A 14,854-nucleotide genomic window follows, 5' to 3' on the forward strand; every position below is an offset into this window, starting at 1 on the left:
AACACCTCTGGGATTTTTCAGTTTTAAAATAAAATATTTTCTCTGTATTTAAAGCAAACCCATCATCCCTTTCTGTTGAAATGTATACATTGAAGAGTAAATGTTCTAACTAAGAGCAGATTAAGGATTGATAGAAGGCCCTCAAGTAAGAGTTTCAGATTCAAAATTCATTAAAAATTTTGAAGCGTTAATTTACCCCTGTGGAATTATGTATTTTTTAATGTGGTCGGTCGCTTTAGCATTAGTCCTTTTTTGTAAACTAATCTGAGCCCTCTATGGGTTAAATGCATATGTAATATAAGTAGGGATGCTACCAGTGCGGGTATAGCTAATAGTGAGCTCTATATTAGATTATAGTAGAACTATAGGCAAAACTTTTTTTTGGTTTTGGATAAAGTAAGGGATTGTTATAACTCCTGTCAGTTTCTTTTTTCTCCATCTTTGTCCCATTGCAGGGATTTCCCTTCACTTCCTGTCCAATAGCCAAACAGAAAGTGAGAGGAAATCCCTACAAATTAAAGGATTTCCTTAAGGACCCCCAGGTCATCAGGACTAGCGTCCCGATTGGAAGATTTCGTCTCTATTAGTTTTCTGGGGACAACCCAAAACTTAGGATTTTCTTTAACTTTAATTTTCAATGTTAATGGTAAACAGGACAAATAGAGTGGGTGAATCACCTCAAAGCAGAGCTCCACCCTAATTTGCATGTACAACCACATGTGTTGCTGATCGCTCTGCCATTCCTTTTTGGATAGTGTCATTTTTTTTTTAAATATATAGTACCTTTTTTTTTTTTGCTAAAAAAGCTCTACTTCCGTCCAAACCCCTCCGCAGCGAGGTATGCCATATCCTTTTTCGCATTGGTTCCTTGGATACCAGTGTAATTAATGCCAGGAGTCAATAGGCATCCTATTCGGCTAGCATTGCGTTATTTCTAAACCGGAAATGACTCGATACTAGGCTCCATTGCTACGGCCGTGATAAGGTCCCACTGCACATGCGCAAGATCGTGAGGTGCTTGCTGGGTAGCCCCGTTGGCTGCTGTGGTTTCTCCTGCAGACACCTAGTCACTGCAGGACACAGTAGTGACATAGAAGTTTATGGGAGGAACTACAGCGGCCAACAGGAGACACACTATTCCACATACCTGGAACTGTAGAATAGGATTGACACTGCTACAAAGCAAACAGGCCACCAAACGTAAGTACTGCTTTCATTGTATTACCCCCTGACAGGGTCATTCTAATCCTTTCAATCAGTTAATATACAGCGGGTACGGAAAGTATTCAGACCCCCTTAAATTTTTCACTCTTTGTTATATTGCAGCCATTTGCTAAAATCATTTAGGTTCATTCTTCTTCCTCATGAATGTACACATAGCACCCCATACTGACAGAAAAACACAGAATTGTTGACATTGTTGCAGATTTATTAAAAAAGAAAAACTGAAATATCACATGGTCCTAAGTATTCAGACCCTTTGCTCAGTATTTAGTAGAAGCCCCCTTTTGATCTAATACAGCCAGGAGTCTTTTTGGGAAAGATGCAACAAGTCTTTCACACCTGGATTTGGGGATCCTCTGCCATTCCTCCTTGCAGATCCTCTCCAGTTCTGTCAGGTTGGATGGTAAACGTTGGTGGACAGCCATTTTTAGGTCTCTCCAGAGATGCTCAATAGGGTTTAAGTCAGGGCTCTGGCTGGGCCATTCAAGAACAGTCACGGAGTTGTTGTGAAGCCACTCCTTCGTTATTTTAGCTGTGTGCTTAGGGTCATTGTCTTGTTGGAAGGTAAACCTTCGGCCCAGTCTGAGGTCCAGAGCACTCTGGAGAAGGTTTTTGTCCAGGATATCCCTGTACTTGGCCGCATTCATCTTTCCCTCGATTGCAACCAGTCGTCCTGTCCCTGCAGCTGAAAAACACCCCCACAGCATGATGCTGCCACCACCATGCTTCACTGTTGGGACTGTATTGGACAGGTGATGAGCAGTGCCTGGTTTTCTCCACACATACCGCTTAGAATTAAGGCCAAAAAGTTCTATTTTGGTCTCATCAGACCAGAGAATCTTATTTCTCACCATCTTGGAGTCCTTCAGGTGTTTTTTTTAGCAAACTCCATGCGGGCTTTCATGTGTCTTACACTGAGGAGAGGCCTCCGTCGGGCCACTCTGCCATAAAGCCCCGACTGGTGGAGGGCTGCAGTGATGGTTGACTTTCTACAACTTTCTCCCATCTCCTGACTGCATCTCTGGAGCTCAGCCACAGTGATCTTTGGGTTCTTCTTTACCTCTCTCACCAAGGCTCTTCTCCCCCGATAGCTCAGTTTGGCCGGACGGCCAGCTCTAGGAAGGGTTCTGGTCGTCCCAAACGTCTTCCATTTGAGGATTATGGAGGCCACTGTGTTCTTAGGAACCTTAAGTGCAGCAGAAATCTTTTTGTAACCTTGGCCAGATCTGTGCCTTGCCACAATTCAGTCTCTGAGCTCTTCAGGCAGTTCCTTTTGACCTCATGATTCTCATTTGCTCTGACATGCATTGTGATCTGGAAGGTCTTATATAGACAGGTGTGTGGCTTTCCTAATCAAGTCCAATCAGTATAATCAAACACAGCTGGACTCAAATGAAGGTGTAGAACCATCTCAAGGATGATCAGAAGAGATGGAAAGCACCTGAGTTAAATATATGAGTGTCACAGCAAAGGGTCTGAATACTTAGGACCATGTGATATTTCAGTTTTTCTTTTTTAATAAATCTGCAACAATGTCAACAATTCTGTGTTTTTCTGTCAGTATGGGGTGCTATGTGTACATTCATGAGGAAGAAGAATGAACTTAAATGATTTTAGCAAATGGCTGCAATATAACAAAGAGTGAAAAATTTAAGGGGGTCTGAATACTTTCCGTACCCACTGTATTTAAGATGGAGAGAGCAAGCATAAACACTTACGGGTCCACCTATGTTTTCATGCATGGTTTGTATAACTTTCGCACATTTTTCCAATGAAAGCCTACTGTAAATGTGATTGATACCTAAATGAAAGCTGTGTGAATCTTGTTTGAAAACATTTTATACCTACCACCTTTGTGTGTTAGGTTATTGGGTCCAAGACTGCATATTACCGTGTCTGACAAGGCAAAAAAGCATATATTAAGTTACACTATATTACCAAAAGTATTGGGACGCCTGCCTTTACACATACATGAACTTTAATGGCATCCCAGTCTTAGTCCGTAGGGTTCAATATTGAGTTGGCTCACCCTTTGCAGCTATAACAGCTTAAACTCTTCTGGGAAGGCTGTCCACAAGGTTTAGGAGTGTTTCTATGTTAATGTTTGACCATTCTTCCAGAAGTGCATTTTCGAGGTCAGGCACTAATGTGGATGAGAAGACCTGGCTCGCAGTCTCTGCTCTACTTCATCTCAAAAGTGTTCTATCGGGTTGAAGTCAGGTTTCAGTGCAGGCCACTCAAGTTCCTCCACCCCATACATCCATGTCTTTATGGACCTTGCTTTGTGCACTGGTCCAAATCATTTGGTGGGGGGGGGGGGGGATTATGGTGTGGTTTTTTTTCCAGGGGTTGGGCTTGGCCCCTTAGTTCCAGTAAAGGGAACTCTTAAGGCGTCAGCATACCAATACATTTTGGACATTTCCATGCCTCCCAACTTTGTGGGAACAGTTTGGGGAATGACCCCTTCCTGTTCCACCATGACTGCGCACCAATGCACAAACAAGGTCCGTAAAGACATGGATGAGCGAGTTTGGGGTGGAGGAACTTGACTGGCCTGCACAGAGTCCTGATCTCAACCCGAATGTGAGCGTAGACTGTGAGCCTTCCCGCTTGACTGAACAAATGCACTTCTAGAAGAATGGTCAAACATTCCCATAGACACACTCCTAAGCCTTGTGGACAGCCTTCCTAGAAAAGTTGAAGCTGTTATAGCTACAAGGGTGGGCCAACTCAATATTGAACCCAACAGACTAAGACTGGACGCCATTAAAGTTCATGTGCGTGTAAAGGCAGATGTCCCAATACTTTTGGTAATATAGTGTATCTGCACAGTTTACCATAAAGCCCTGTTCAAGTTTTCTGCTTGAAGCTTGTAGCTCTAAAACTCTTAAGCCAAATCCCATTCATTTCAATGGCCCTTGTTCACATATGAGCATTCTGTCACCTGAATGCAAAACGCTTGTCACTCAAAAAGTACATGAACTTCTTTTTGCCAGATTTCAAGCATTTTTGGCCCCAAAGACTTTAATAGAATCGCTTGATTTGAGCATTTTATGAGCGTTTTGTTGCTCATTTTCTGCTCAAATAGCAGCTCTCCATCCCTAATTGCTCTCCCTTTCCTCCTCCTCCTAGAGCTTTCAATTGGCTCAAAAAAAAAAAAAAAAAAACTCCTTAAGCTTTAAAACGCTTGTAATATGCTTCTAAAGCGCTTTAAAACTATTGTGAAAGCTGCACAAACACTTAAGGAAAAACGCATATAAAATGCCAGTAAATGGCTATGCTCAGGTGTGAATGAAACCTAAATGATTTTGATATGACTTTTTTTACATCTTGTTCCTTACTGAAACCATATTTTATTACTGTAATAAATATAAGAAGGAAAGTAGGTGCAAGTGATGCATATGTTTAAGCATTGGGCAGCTCATTTTAAAACAATACCCTGACTTCCATTAGAGAATACAGTATTTCTATGCAGTTTTATTAGTAATGCATTTTATCTGCTCTTTATAATCATGCTTGTACTTTTTATAGTGCCGACTCCCGAAGAAATGTCAAGTCTTACTCCAGAATCCTCACCAGAGTGAGTACACTTCATTAACTGTAATAAATGGGGACAGAACATAATGAGCCTCATATATCAGAATGTCTGAAGGATGGCTTATATAGTCACAGCAGCTAATAAAAGTTTTCTTTCACTCTAAAAAAGGTGGAAGCTAACTGTGAGCTAATGTTCTACTACATATTTCCCTTACAGATCATTTCATGTTGTGTTCAGTTTTGATCTTCCAGGGACCTGTTGGGTTTTTAAAATTGTGGATACAGATTACCAATATCACATCAGAAAGATATTAAAGTGCATCTCTACAACAAAAATGTTATGTTGCAAATATTTGGAAAGTGGTAGACTTTATTAGTCTAATAAACCACATACCCCTGCTGTGTTGTATTATAAAAGAAGGGTGACAATACTATTCTGAGGTCATACTTTAACTTTACAAACTCCACGTCGGTTCCATGCCGCTTGCATATTGTTGGACTACTAGTGAACATAACTATGATAGATTTGCAGACCCCAAACTCTCCTCATTCTGTAAGGTCAACTTGCCCTATTGTCTGGTATTAAAAACAAAACTAAATATTTTCTAGACCTGTCAATAAAAAAATAAGGAAACTATAGGGTGGATCTGTATTTTACGTTGTCTACAATTTACCCTGAATACATGAGTTTTTAGGACTCTAGCACTCATTAGGTCCTCAGTCCTCACCCTTTGTCAGCTGACTTATTTTCTACCTGCAGTGAACAGAGTTTATAAGCATGGGCGTCCGCATGGGGGGGGGGGGCGGCAAATGTGCCCCCCCCCCCCCTGGAATCTTAACTTCCACTTTAAAGTGGTTGTTAAGCCACTTTATACTATCCTGTCTGGTCTGTTTAATAATCCTGTGTGCCCATGCCCCTGTGTCTATGTATGTGTTTTAAAAAAAAATAAGCCGTTCTTTACCAGTTTTTAGAGCGCTGATCGTCGCTCACGTGAGCCGCCAGCTCTCTCCTCTCCCTGTCTGACAGGCAGCTGCCTGCAGGGCCAAGGATTCCTCGCTGACGTCAGTTGGGAGGAGAGGAAAAGAGGCGGTGGGTCAAGTGGGTGGCGATCAGCGCTCTGAAAACTGGTAAAGAGGGGCTTATTTTTCCCCTTTAAAAATAAATACACGCGAGTCATGGCTTGCGCGGTAACTGACATCAGCAGCCGCGCAGACCACTGTCCTAAGCCCCAGGCCCCAGTGCTATCATTCCAGGAGAAGGGGAGTCCGGGACAAGGAAATTGAGGAGATTTGTGGCCCAGTGCACAGAGGCATGGCACGTGACATCACAGCACGTACTGACGTCACATGTATGCATGCGCCGCCTGCACGAACCCAAAACAGAGAGGGTCAGCTTTGCTTTTGCATCAGGTTTCTCAAACCTTTGAATGCCTGCGCTTTATGTGATAATGACAAAGCCCCTCCCCTTCATGATATTGTTGAAAAGGGGTGGAGCATGGCTGATCTTAACCGCTTGCCGACTGCCCATCGCCTTTTTACTGCGGCAGGGTGGCTTGGCTGCGTCCAGTCACGTAGTACTACGTGACTGGAGTGCATGTGGTTTCGACACAGCGGGATGCTGGCCCCGGGAGGAGTGGCGGCGATTGCCGCTGCCCTCCCACGATCGTCAGGGTAACCGAGAGAAGACCCGCCTGCTTATGTAAACAAAGCAGGCCGATCTTCTTTCAGACAGGCAGGGACAGATCCGCAGGTTCAGCTGAGCTGAAACTGCAAACTGTCTGTGTCTGTCACAGAGCCCCCCCCCCCCCCACACACACACACTCACACACACAGTCAGTAAGCACACAGGCATACATTTAACACCTTTGATCACCCCCAGTATTAACCCCTTCCCTGCCAGTGTCATTTATACAGTAGCAGTGCATATTATTTAGCACTGATTACAGTATTAGTGTCAGTATTAGTGTCACCGGTCCCCAAAAAGTGTCAAAAATGTCAGTTACTTGGAAAAAAAAATGTCAGTTAGGGGTCTGATCTGTCCGCCGCAATGTTGCAGTCTCGCTAAAAATCGCCGCCATTACTAATAATAAATATATAAATAAAAAAATAAAAATCTATCCCGTAGTTTGTAAACGCTATAACTTTTGCGCAAACCAATTAAAATACTCTTTTTGGGATTTTTGTTTACCAAAAATATGTAGCAGAATACAAATTGGTCTAAATTGATAAAAAAATTACATTTTTAAACTTTTTTTATTAGGAATGTTTTATAGCAGAAAGTAAAAAATATGGCGTTTTTTTCAAAATTGTCGCTCTTTTTTTTGTTTATAGCACAAAATCTAAAAACCGCAGAGGTGATCAAATACCACCAAATCAAAGGTCTATTTGTGGTAAAAAAAAAAGGACATTGTTTTTGGGTACAGCGTTGCAATTTTCCATTAAAGTAACGCAGTGCCGAATCGCAAAAAATGGCCTGGTCACTAAGGGGGCAAATCCTTCCAGAAGTGGTTAAAATGATGCCCCCCCTGGGAAAAGTTCTGCGGACGCCCATGTTCATAGGTTTACCTTTTCAAAAAATAAAAAATAAATGCATATCTTTTGCAGGTAAAAAAATGTGCATTTATTTTTTTTTTTTTTTATTAGGAGCCTTAAAAGCATTGCACCCACAATCAGGAGATCATGGGGGACATGCATGACTCTTGCAGACTCTGCGTGTAAGCTGTGTGCTCACACCTCGTACGAGAAATCAGTTACACACTGACAGGAACTTTCAATGAATTCCCACAGCGCCCCGATAATTCATTGAGAACTAAAACCGCAAAGGATGTCAGTAGTTGTAGTTTCCCATAGACAGAATACTGTGAATGAGTGACAAGGCTGGGTGGGCAGAGAAGACCCCCGTTCTGCTGTTACAGCTTGAATCAGGGAGGCGCAGGGCAGCTGCAGCACTAACGTGTTACACCCTTAATACGGATGTAACATGTTAGAAAAGGTGAACTTATCCTTAAATGCTTACTCTTCCATGTTTTTTTCTTGTATCAGGTATGGAAATTTGTAGATTGGCCAGTAGAGGGAACTGTCATTGTCTCAGTGTAATTACTCTATTTGTCAACTGCTGATATATAGTGATGAGTCAAATGTACCTGGATTCCATTCGGGGCAGGTTCAGCAAACAATAATAAACTTCAGGTGCTGAATCAATGGGAGCAGAATATTAACTAAACAGTAATTGCTGTTTGCTGGGCTAATAAGCTAGGGATGGTCAAACAAATAACATGGAGGGCTGGGCACTGCCCTGGGGAACATGTACCAAAGCAAAATATTTTCTATTTGGCGAAAAAGCAGCAATTTTTGCAGTGCTTTATGTGAAACATTAACCACTTGACGAGCAGCTGCCGCACTTTTACTATGGCAGGACGGCTCTATTATGCGAAACAATGTACCTGTACATTGTTTCCTGCAATAGCGAGTGGGGCACGCATGTGCGCTGATTGGCCAGAGGGGGAACCATTCAGCGGATCCGGTGGACGCGATGTCTGCCGGCCATCCATGATTGCTCCCCATAGGGACAGAACGGCGGTCTGCCTATGTAAACAAGGCGGACCACTGTTCTGTCAGAGAGGAACACAGGGATCCTGTGTTCCTGCTATTTAGGAACACAGATCTCTGTGTTCATCTAGTGAGTCCATCCCCCACACAGTTAGTAAGGATCCCCTAGGGACACACTTAACCCTATGATCGCCTCTTGTTTTAACCCCTTCCCTTCCAGTGTCATTATTACAGTAACAGTGCATATTTTTAGCACTGATTACTGGTCCCCTCAAAAGTGTCAAAAGTGTCAGATGTCCGATCTGTCCACCACAAGTCACAGTCCCACTAAAAATCACTGATCACCACCATTACTAGTTAAAAAAAATAAAAAATAAAAATGACATAAATCTATACCCTAGTTTGTAGATGTGGAAAATTTTGCACAAACCAATCCGTATACACATATTGGGGTTTTTTTTTACCAAAAATATGTGGCCGAATACATATTAATCTATATTGATGAAAATAAATAGATTTAAAAAAAAAATTATTGGCTGTGTTTCATAGCAGAAAGTAAAAATATTGTTATTTTTTCAGAATTGTTGCTATTTTTTTGTTTATAGTGCAAAAAAAAAAAAAAAAAACGCAGCGGTAATCAAATACCATCAAAAAAAGCTCTGTTTGTGTGAACAAATGACATCAATATCATTTGGGTACAGCGTTGCACGACCGCGCAATTGTCAGTTAAAGTAACGCAGTGCCGTATCGGAAAAAATGGCCTGGTCATTAAGGGGGTAAAAAAGCTAAATTCCTTTAAAAAAGAAGCCTGAGAGGGATTCCTTGAACCTGCCTGTGACATGGCGCATCTTAGGCTCGGTTTCCACTGCTGCGGCTACAGAGTCACGCTACTTCTAGCGCGACTCTGTAGTGTTCACTTGTTCGCGGCTTTCAGTGAGACTTGTCCCTCATTATAGAAGGAAGTCGCACTGAAGTTGGCCCAAAAGTAGTGCACAAACTACTTTTCAAGTCGCCGCAACTCAAGTCGCAGCAGTGAGAACGGGCCAAATAGAAATTAATGACTTTTGACTTGCTGTGCGACTTGACATGTGTCAAGTCGCACAGCAAGTCGCAACAGTGTAAATCGAGCCTAAGGGCTCTTTCACACGGGCGATCCGATCAGATCCGCCTGTCAGTTTTTTAGGCGGATCTGATCGGATCCTCCATGCAGCTCTATGGGGCAGCGGGTGTCAGCGGAGACACCTCCGCTGACACCTGCTGCCATCCGCATCCGATCCTGTGCGTGAAATCTGGACGGATGGAAACCCTATTTTTCCATCCGTTCAGTAATCGGAGCAGAGCGGATCTGATGAGAGCGGACAAGCGGTCCGCTCTCATCCGATCCCCCATAGAGGGCAGCGGGTGCTGAGACACCTCCCTCTCCGCTCTGCAAGCGGAGACGGAGCTGTCATCCGCCCGGCTCAGCGGGGATCGCGGATCGATCCCTGCTGAGCAACACGGATCCGCCTACGGAGCGGACCGTGTGAAAGAGCCCTTAGAGCTGTATACAACCTACTACCGCAACACTGACACTTAGCCTGGGTTCACACTACTATGAAGGAGGAACCAGCACAAATCTTCCCCCGCAGGCAGTTCACACTGCCCTCTGCGAACCGCTGCTGGTGTCAACACAAGCTGGTGTCAACACAAAATTAATGACACCCCCAGAATTTGTTCGCATATCGCAGTGTGAACTGTGAATTCAGACAGGAATCGGATTGCATAGGTGTGAACACCCATGCGATCCGATTCCAGTGCAGGAAAAAAAAGTTCCTGCAACATTTTTGTGCGAATTCCATGCAAGCTCAGCCATACAAATTGTCTGGCTGAATTTGCATTGAACAGACCTTGCATGTGATCTGCACAGCAATGCAGTGCGAATCACATGCTATGTCTGTCTTCGCAATAGTGTGAACTCAGGCTCACATAAAAAAAAAGTGTGTTTACATTTTCAGTAAAATGAGATCTCATGGCCTCTTCATTCTGTTCTTCATTCTTCCTCATTCTGTTTGTAAACAAAGCAGCCAGCGATTCCATTTATCTTCACTGTACCAGACCCTTGACCTAGATGAGGGTGTGATATAGAAGTTAAAGAGAGATCCCTATAGAAAAAAAGGGCATGGAGTCCCCCCTCTAATTCATTGCAGGCCCATCAGGTTTGGTATGCATTTTAAGGAGAAAACCCAACTAAAAATTAAAAAAAAAGTAGGAGCTAGCCCCCAAAAATGTATGCCAGACCCTTATCTGCGCATGCAGTCTGGCAGGTCAGGAAAGGGCGAAGGTTTGGCAAATCCCCCGCACTCCTGAACCATACCAGGCCACAAGCCCTCAACATAGGGAGGGCAAAACCCTTTGGCAAAGAACTTTGTCCCCATGTTGATGAGGACGAGCGCCTCTTCCCCAATACCCTGGCCCATTGGGTGTGGGGGCTTGCGGGCATAGGGGCTTATTAGACTCTGGAAACTCACTTTAACAACTAGGAGGCATCCAAATGAATGAGTAAAGGTTACATAGTATTTCTATTCATTCACAAAAAAATGTAAAGTGTAAAAAAAAGACAGAAAGTTTTTGACAGCTTTTTTTTATAAAAAAAAGGGGGGAGGGGGTCTGGTAGGAAAAAAATTGGAGGAGGAGGGCTTACACCTTTTTTTCATTTTCTCTTGTGTGGGGTCCTTCTAAACTACCCCCACTATTTTGCTACATGGCCAGGGATTTCCAGTCATGTAAGTGAATGGGGCTGGTTACATGTTTGGTGGTTAAGGGCACGGTGGTGCCTACACCCACTGGCATCTTTAAAAGTTATTTGCAGCGAGCAGCTGTCATGTATAATAGTTGTAGTAATCTATTAGACATGACGTTCACCTCCCATAACTTGTGTTCAGACCGAACTTCAAACTCATCCATACTGACATATAGCCACACAAGCAGTGCGTTAATTTTAATGAGCTGAGTGAAGAATAAGGCTGGATTTACACGAATTCGCTTTTGCATGCTTTTTGCAGAAATGCATTTAATTTTTTTTAACATGGGTTCCTATGGAACAGGATCACATCAATGCATTTTTGTGCCTCTGCATTTTTGGAAACGGTCAGGGACTTTTTTTTTTTTGCAGTGTTTTGCACGTAATAGACTTCAATGGACCTGCATCCAAAATGCAAGTATTACGTTTTTACGGCGATTTGCTGCGATTTGCATTTTTAAATATGGCTAACAACAAATTTCTCCCCCTCCCCCCAAAAAAAAAAAAAACATAAAAAAACACAATTTGCGGTAAAATCATGGTAAAAATCATTGAGTCATTGAAAGCACAGCAAAAGGCACTACAGAAATGCTCCAAAGCCACATGCATAGGTGTGACTCGAGCCAAACTATTGTATTATTAACCAGCACTACAAAACAGGAAACCGGGATTGTATTTGTAATGATAAACTATGGCTACCCCCATGATCATACATATTAGCAACCTATACATGGCAACAAGGGTTTTAAGGCATTACACATCAAGCAACCAAAAAAAAATATATATATATATATATATACAGTGCCTTGCGAAAGTATTCGGCCCCCTTGAACTTGGCGACCTTTTGCCATATTTCAGGCTTCAAACATAAAGATATAAAACTGTATTTTGTGAAGAATCAACAACAAGTGGGACACAATCATGAAGTGGAACGATATTTATTGGATATTTCAAACTTTGTTAACAAATAAAAAACTGAAAAATTGGGCGTTCCAAATTTTTCAGCCCCTTTACTTTCAGTGCAGCAAACTCTCTCCAGAAGTTCAGTGAGGATCTCTGAATGATCCAATGTTGACCTAAATTACTAATGATGATAAATAGAATCCACCTGTGTGTAATCAAGTCTCCGTAGAAATGCACCTGCACTGTGATAGTCTCAGAGGTCCGTTTAAAGCGCAGAGAGCATCATGAAGAACAAGGAACACACCAGGCAGGTCTGAGATACTGTTGTGGAGAAGTTTAAAGCCGGATTTGGATACAAAAAGATTTCCCAAGCTTTAAACATCCCAAGGAGCACTGTGGAAGCGATAATATTGAAATGGAAGGAGTATCAGACCACTGCAAATCTACGAAGACCTGGCCGTCCCTCTAAACTTTCAGCTAATACAAGGAGAAGACTGATCAGAGATGCAGCCAAGAGGCCCATGATCACTCTGGATGAACTGCAGAGATCTACAGCTGAGGTGGGAGACTCTGTCCATAGGACAACAATCAGTCGTATACTGCACAAATCTGGCCTTTATGGAAGAGTGGCAAGAAGAAAACCATTTCTTAAAGATATCCATAAAATGTGTAATTTAAAGTTTGCCACAAGCAACCTTGGAGACACCCCAAACATGTGGAAGAAGGTGCTCTGGTCAGATGAAACCAAAATCAAACTTTTTGGCAACAATGCAAAACGTTATGTTTGGCGTAAAAGCAACACAGCTCATCACCCTGAACACACCATCCCCACTGTCAAACATGGTGGTGGCAGCATCATGGTTTGGGCCTGCTTTTCTTCAGCAGGGACAGGGAAGATGGTTAAAATTGATGGGAAGATGGATGGAGCCAAATACAGGACCATTCTGGAAGAAAACCTGATGGGGTCTGCAAAAGACCTGAGACTGGGACGGAGATTTGTCTTCGAACAAGACAATGATCCAAAACATAAAGCAAAATCTACTATGGAATGGTTCACAAATAAACATATCCAGGTGTTAGAATGGCCAAGTTAATGTCCAGACCTGAATCCAATCGAGAATCTGTGGAAAGAACTGAAAACTGTTGTTCACAAACGCTCTCCATCCAACCTCACTGAGCTCGAGCTGTTTTGCAAGGAGGAATGGGCAAAAATTTCAGTCTCTCGATGTGCAAAACTGATAGAGACATACCCCAAGCGACTTACAGCTGTAATCGCATCAAAAGGTGGCGCCACAAAGTATTAACTTAAGGGGGCTGAATAATTTTGCAGGCCCAGTTTTTCAGTTTTTTATTTGTTAAAAAAGTTTGAAATATCCAATAAATGTCGTTCCACTTCATGATTGTGTCCCACTTGTTGTTGATTCTTCAAAAAAAATTACAGTTTTATATCTTTATGTTTGAAGCCTGAAATGTGGCAAAAGGTCGAAAAGTTCAAGGGGGGCGAATACTTTCACAATGCACTGTATATATATATATATATATATATATATATATATTTATATAAAAACAGAATCACTGAGATATAAAAAGGATCACTCCCCCCCTTATGTCAGTATTTTGTTTTTGAACCACCCTTTGCTTTAATTACAGCCTTTAGTCTGTTGGGATATGTCTCTACTAACTTTGCACATCTGGACTTTGCAATATTTGCCCACTCTTCCTTGCAGAATTGCTTAAGTTCAATTAAATTTGATGGTAACCGTTTGTGGACTGCAGTCTTCAAGTCATTCAACAGATTTTCAATGGGATTTAAGTCTGGGCTCTGACTAAGCCATGCAAGGACATTCACTTTTTTCTCCTTCAACCACTGTGTAGTCGTTTTTGCCGTGTGCTTTGGGTCATTGTCATGTTGGAATGATAAACGTTTTTTCCCATTGACAACTTTCTAGCAGAGGGCAGAAAATTCTGCTCAAGAATTTGACAAATAATTAAAGTTTAGTCTTATCTCACATTTTCCAATTTTTAAGATGTGTTTAAGGTGGTCAGATGAGACTAAAATTTAATTATTTGGCCCTAACACCAAAGGATATTTCTGGTGGAAATCCAATACAGCTCACCATCCAAATAACACCATTCCTACAGTAAAACATGGAGGTGGTAATATCCAGTTATGGGGGTGTTGCTCTGCAGCAGGGACTAGAGCGCTTGTCAAGATAGAAGGAAAAATGGATGGGGCAAAACATAATCAAATTCCTGTGGAAAATCTTCTGCCCTTTGCCAGAAAGTTGTCAATGGGAAGATGTTTTACCTTCCAACATCACAAATGACCCAAAGCACACAGCAAAAATGACCACACAGTGGTTGAAAGATAAAAAGGTAAATGTCCTTGCATGGCCTAGTCAGAGCCCAGACTTCAACCCCATTGAAAATCGGTGGAATGATTTGAAGACTGCAGTCTAGGGATGATCGAACGGTTCGGGTTTTTCCGGAAAAAGTTTGGAATTCGGCAACCAGAACCGACCAAAATGCAATGGGACAGGAACTGGGCTTTAAAAGCCCGTGATTGGACCAGAACCATCAGTAAAAGCCAATTGAGGGGGCAGGAGGATGCTAGGAATGTGATTGGAGTGACTAGGGGGTCCAGACGCAAATCAGTAGTGAATACGCCCCCCAGTATATGACATAGCCCGCCAAATCTCTAGCACTGTAATACAGGGGCTGTGGAAGACAGTGGAAGCAGTTCTGTTACTCCTGCTTCAAAAGTGTCATTTAGCAATTATTAGTGTGAGGAAAGGGATATCTAGTGTAGTTAGGGTACTATATACCACTATAGTTAGATTCAATAATCTAGTTTCTGTAGGG

General features: G+C 42.4%; 1 protein-coding gene across 4 annotated transcripts in view; it reads left to right on the top strand.

The window, feature by feature from the left end:
* The window catches only part of LOC309568640 (serine/threonine-protein kinase BRSK2-like), a 496,199-nt gene that overhangs the window by 460,217 nt on the left and 21,128 nt on the right, over nt 1-14,854 (top strand). For all 4 annotated transcript variants that reach the window (XM_082274362.1, XM_082274364.1, XM_082274365.1 and 1 more), the window contains one exon: nt 4,756-4,804. In XM_082274362.1, coding sequence (XP_082130488.1) covers nt 4,756-4,804 — 49 coding nt within the window. The remainder of the gene's footprint in view (nt 1-4,755; nt 4,805-14,854) is intronic.

This window comes from Pelophylax lessonae (assembly GCF_965119305.1).
Source record: "Pelophylax lessonae genome assembly, chromosome: 12".
In the NCBI taxonomy this organism is placed as follows: Eukaryota; Metazoa; Chordata; class Amphibia; order Anura; family Ranidae; genus Pelophylax; species Pelophylax lessonae.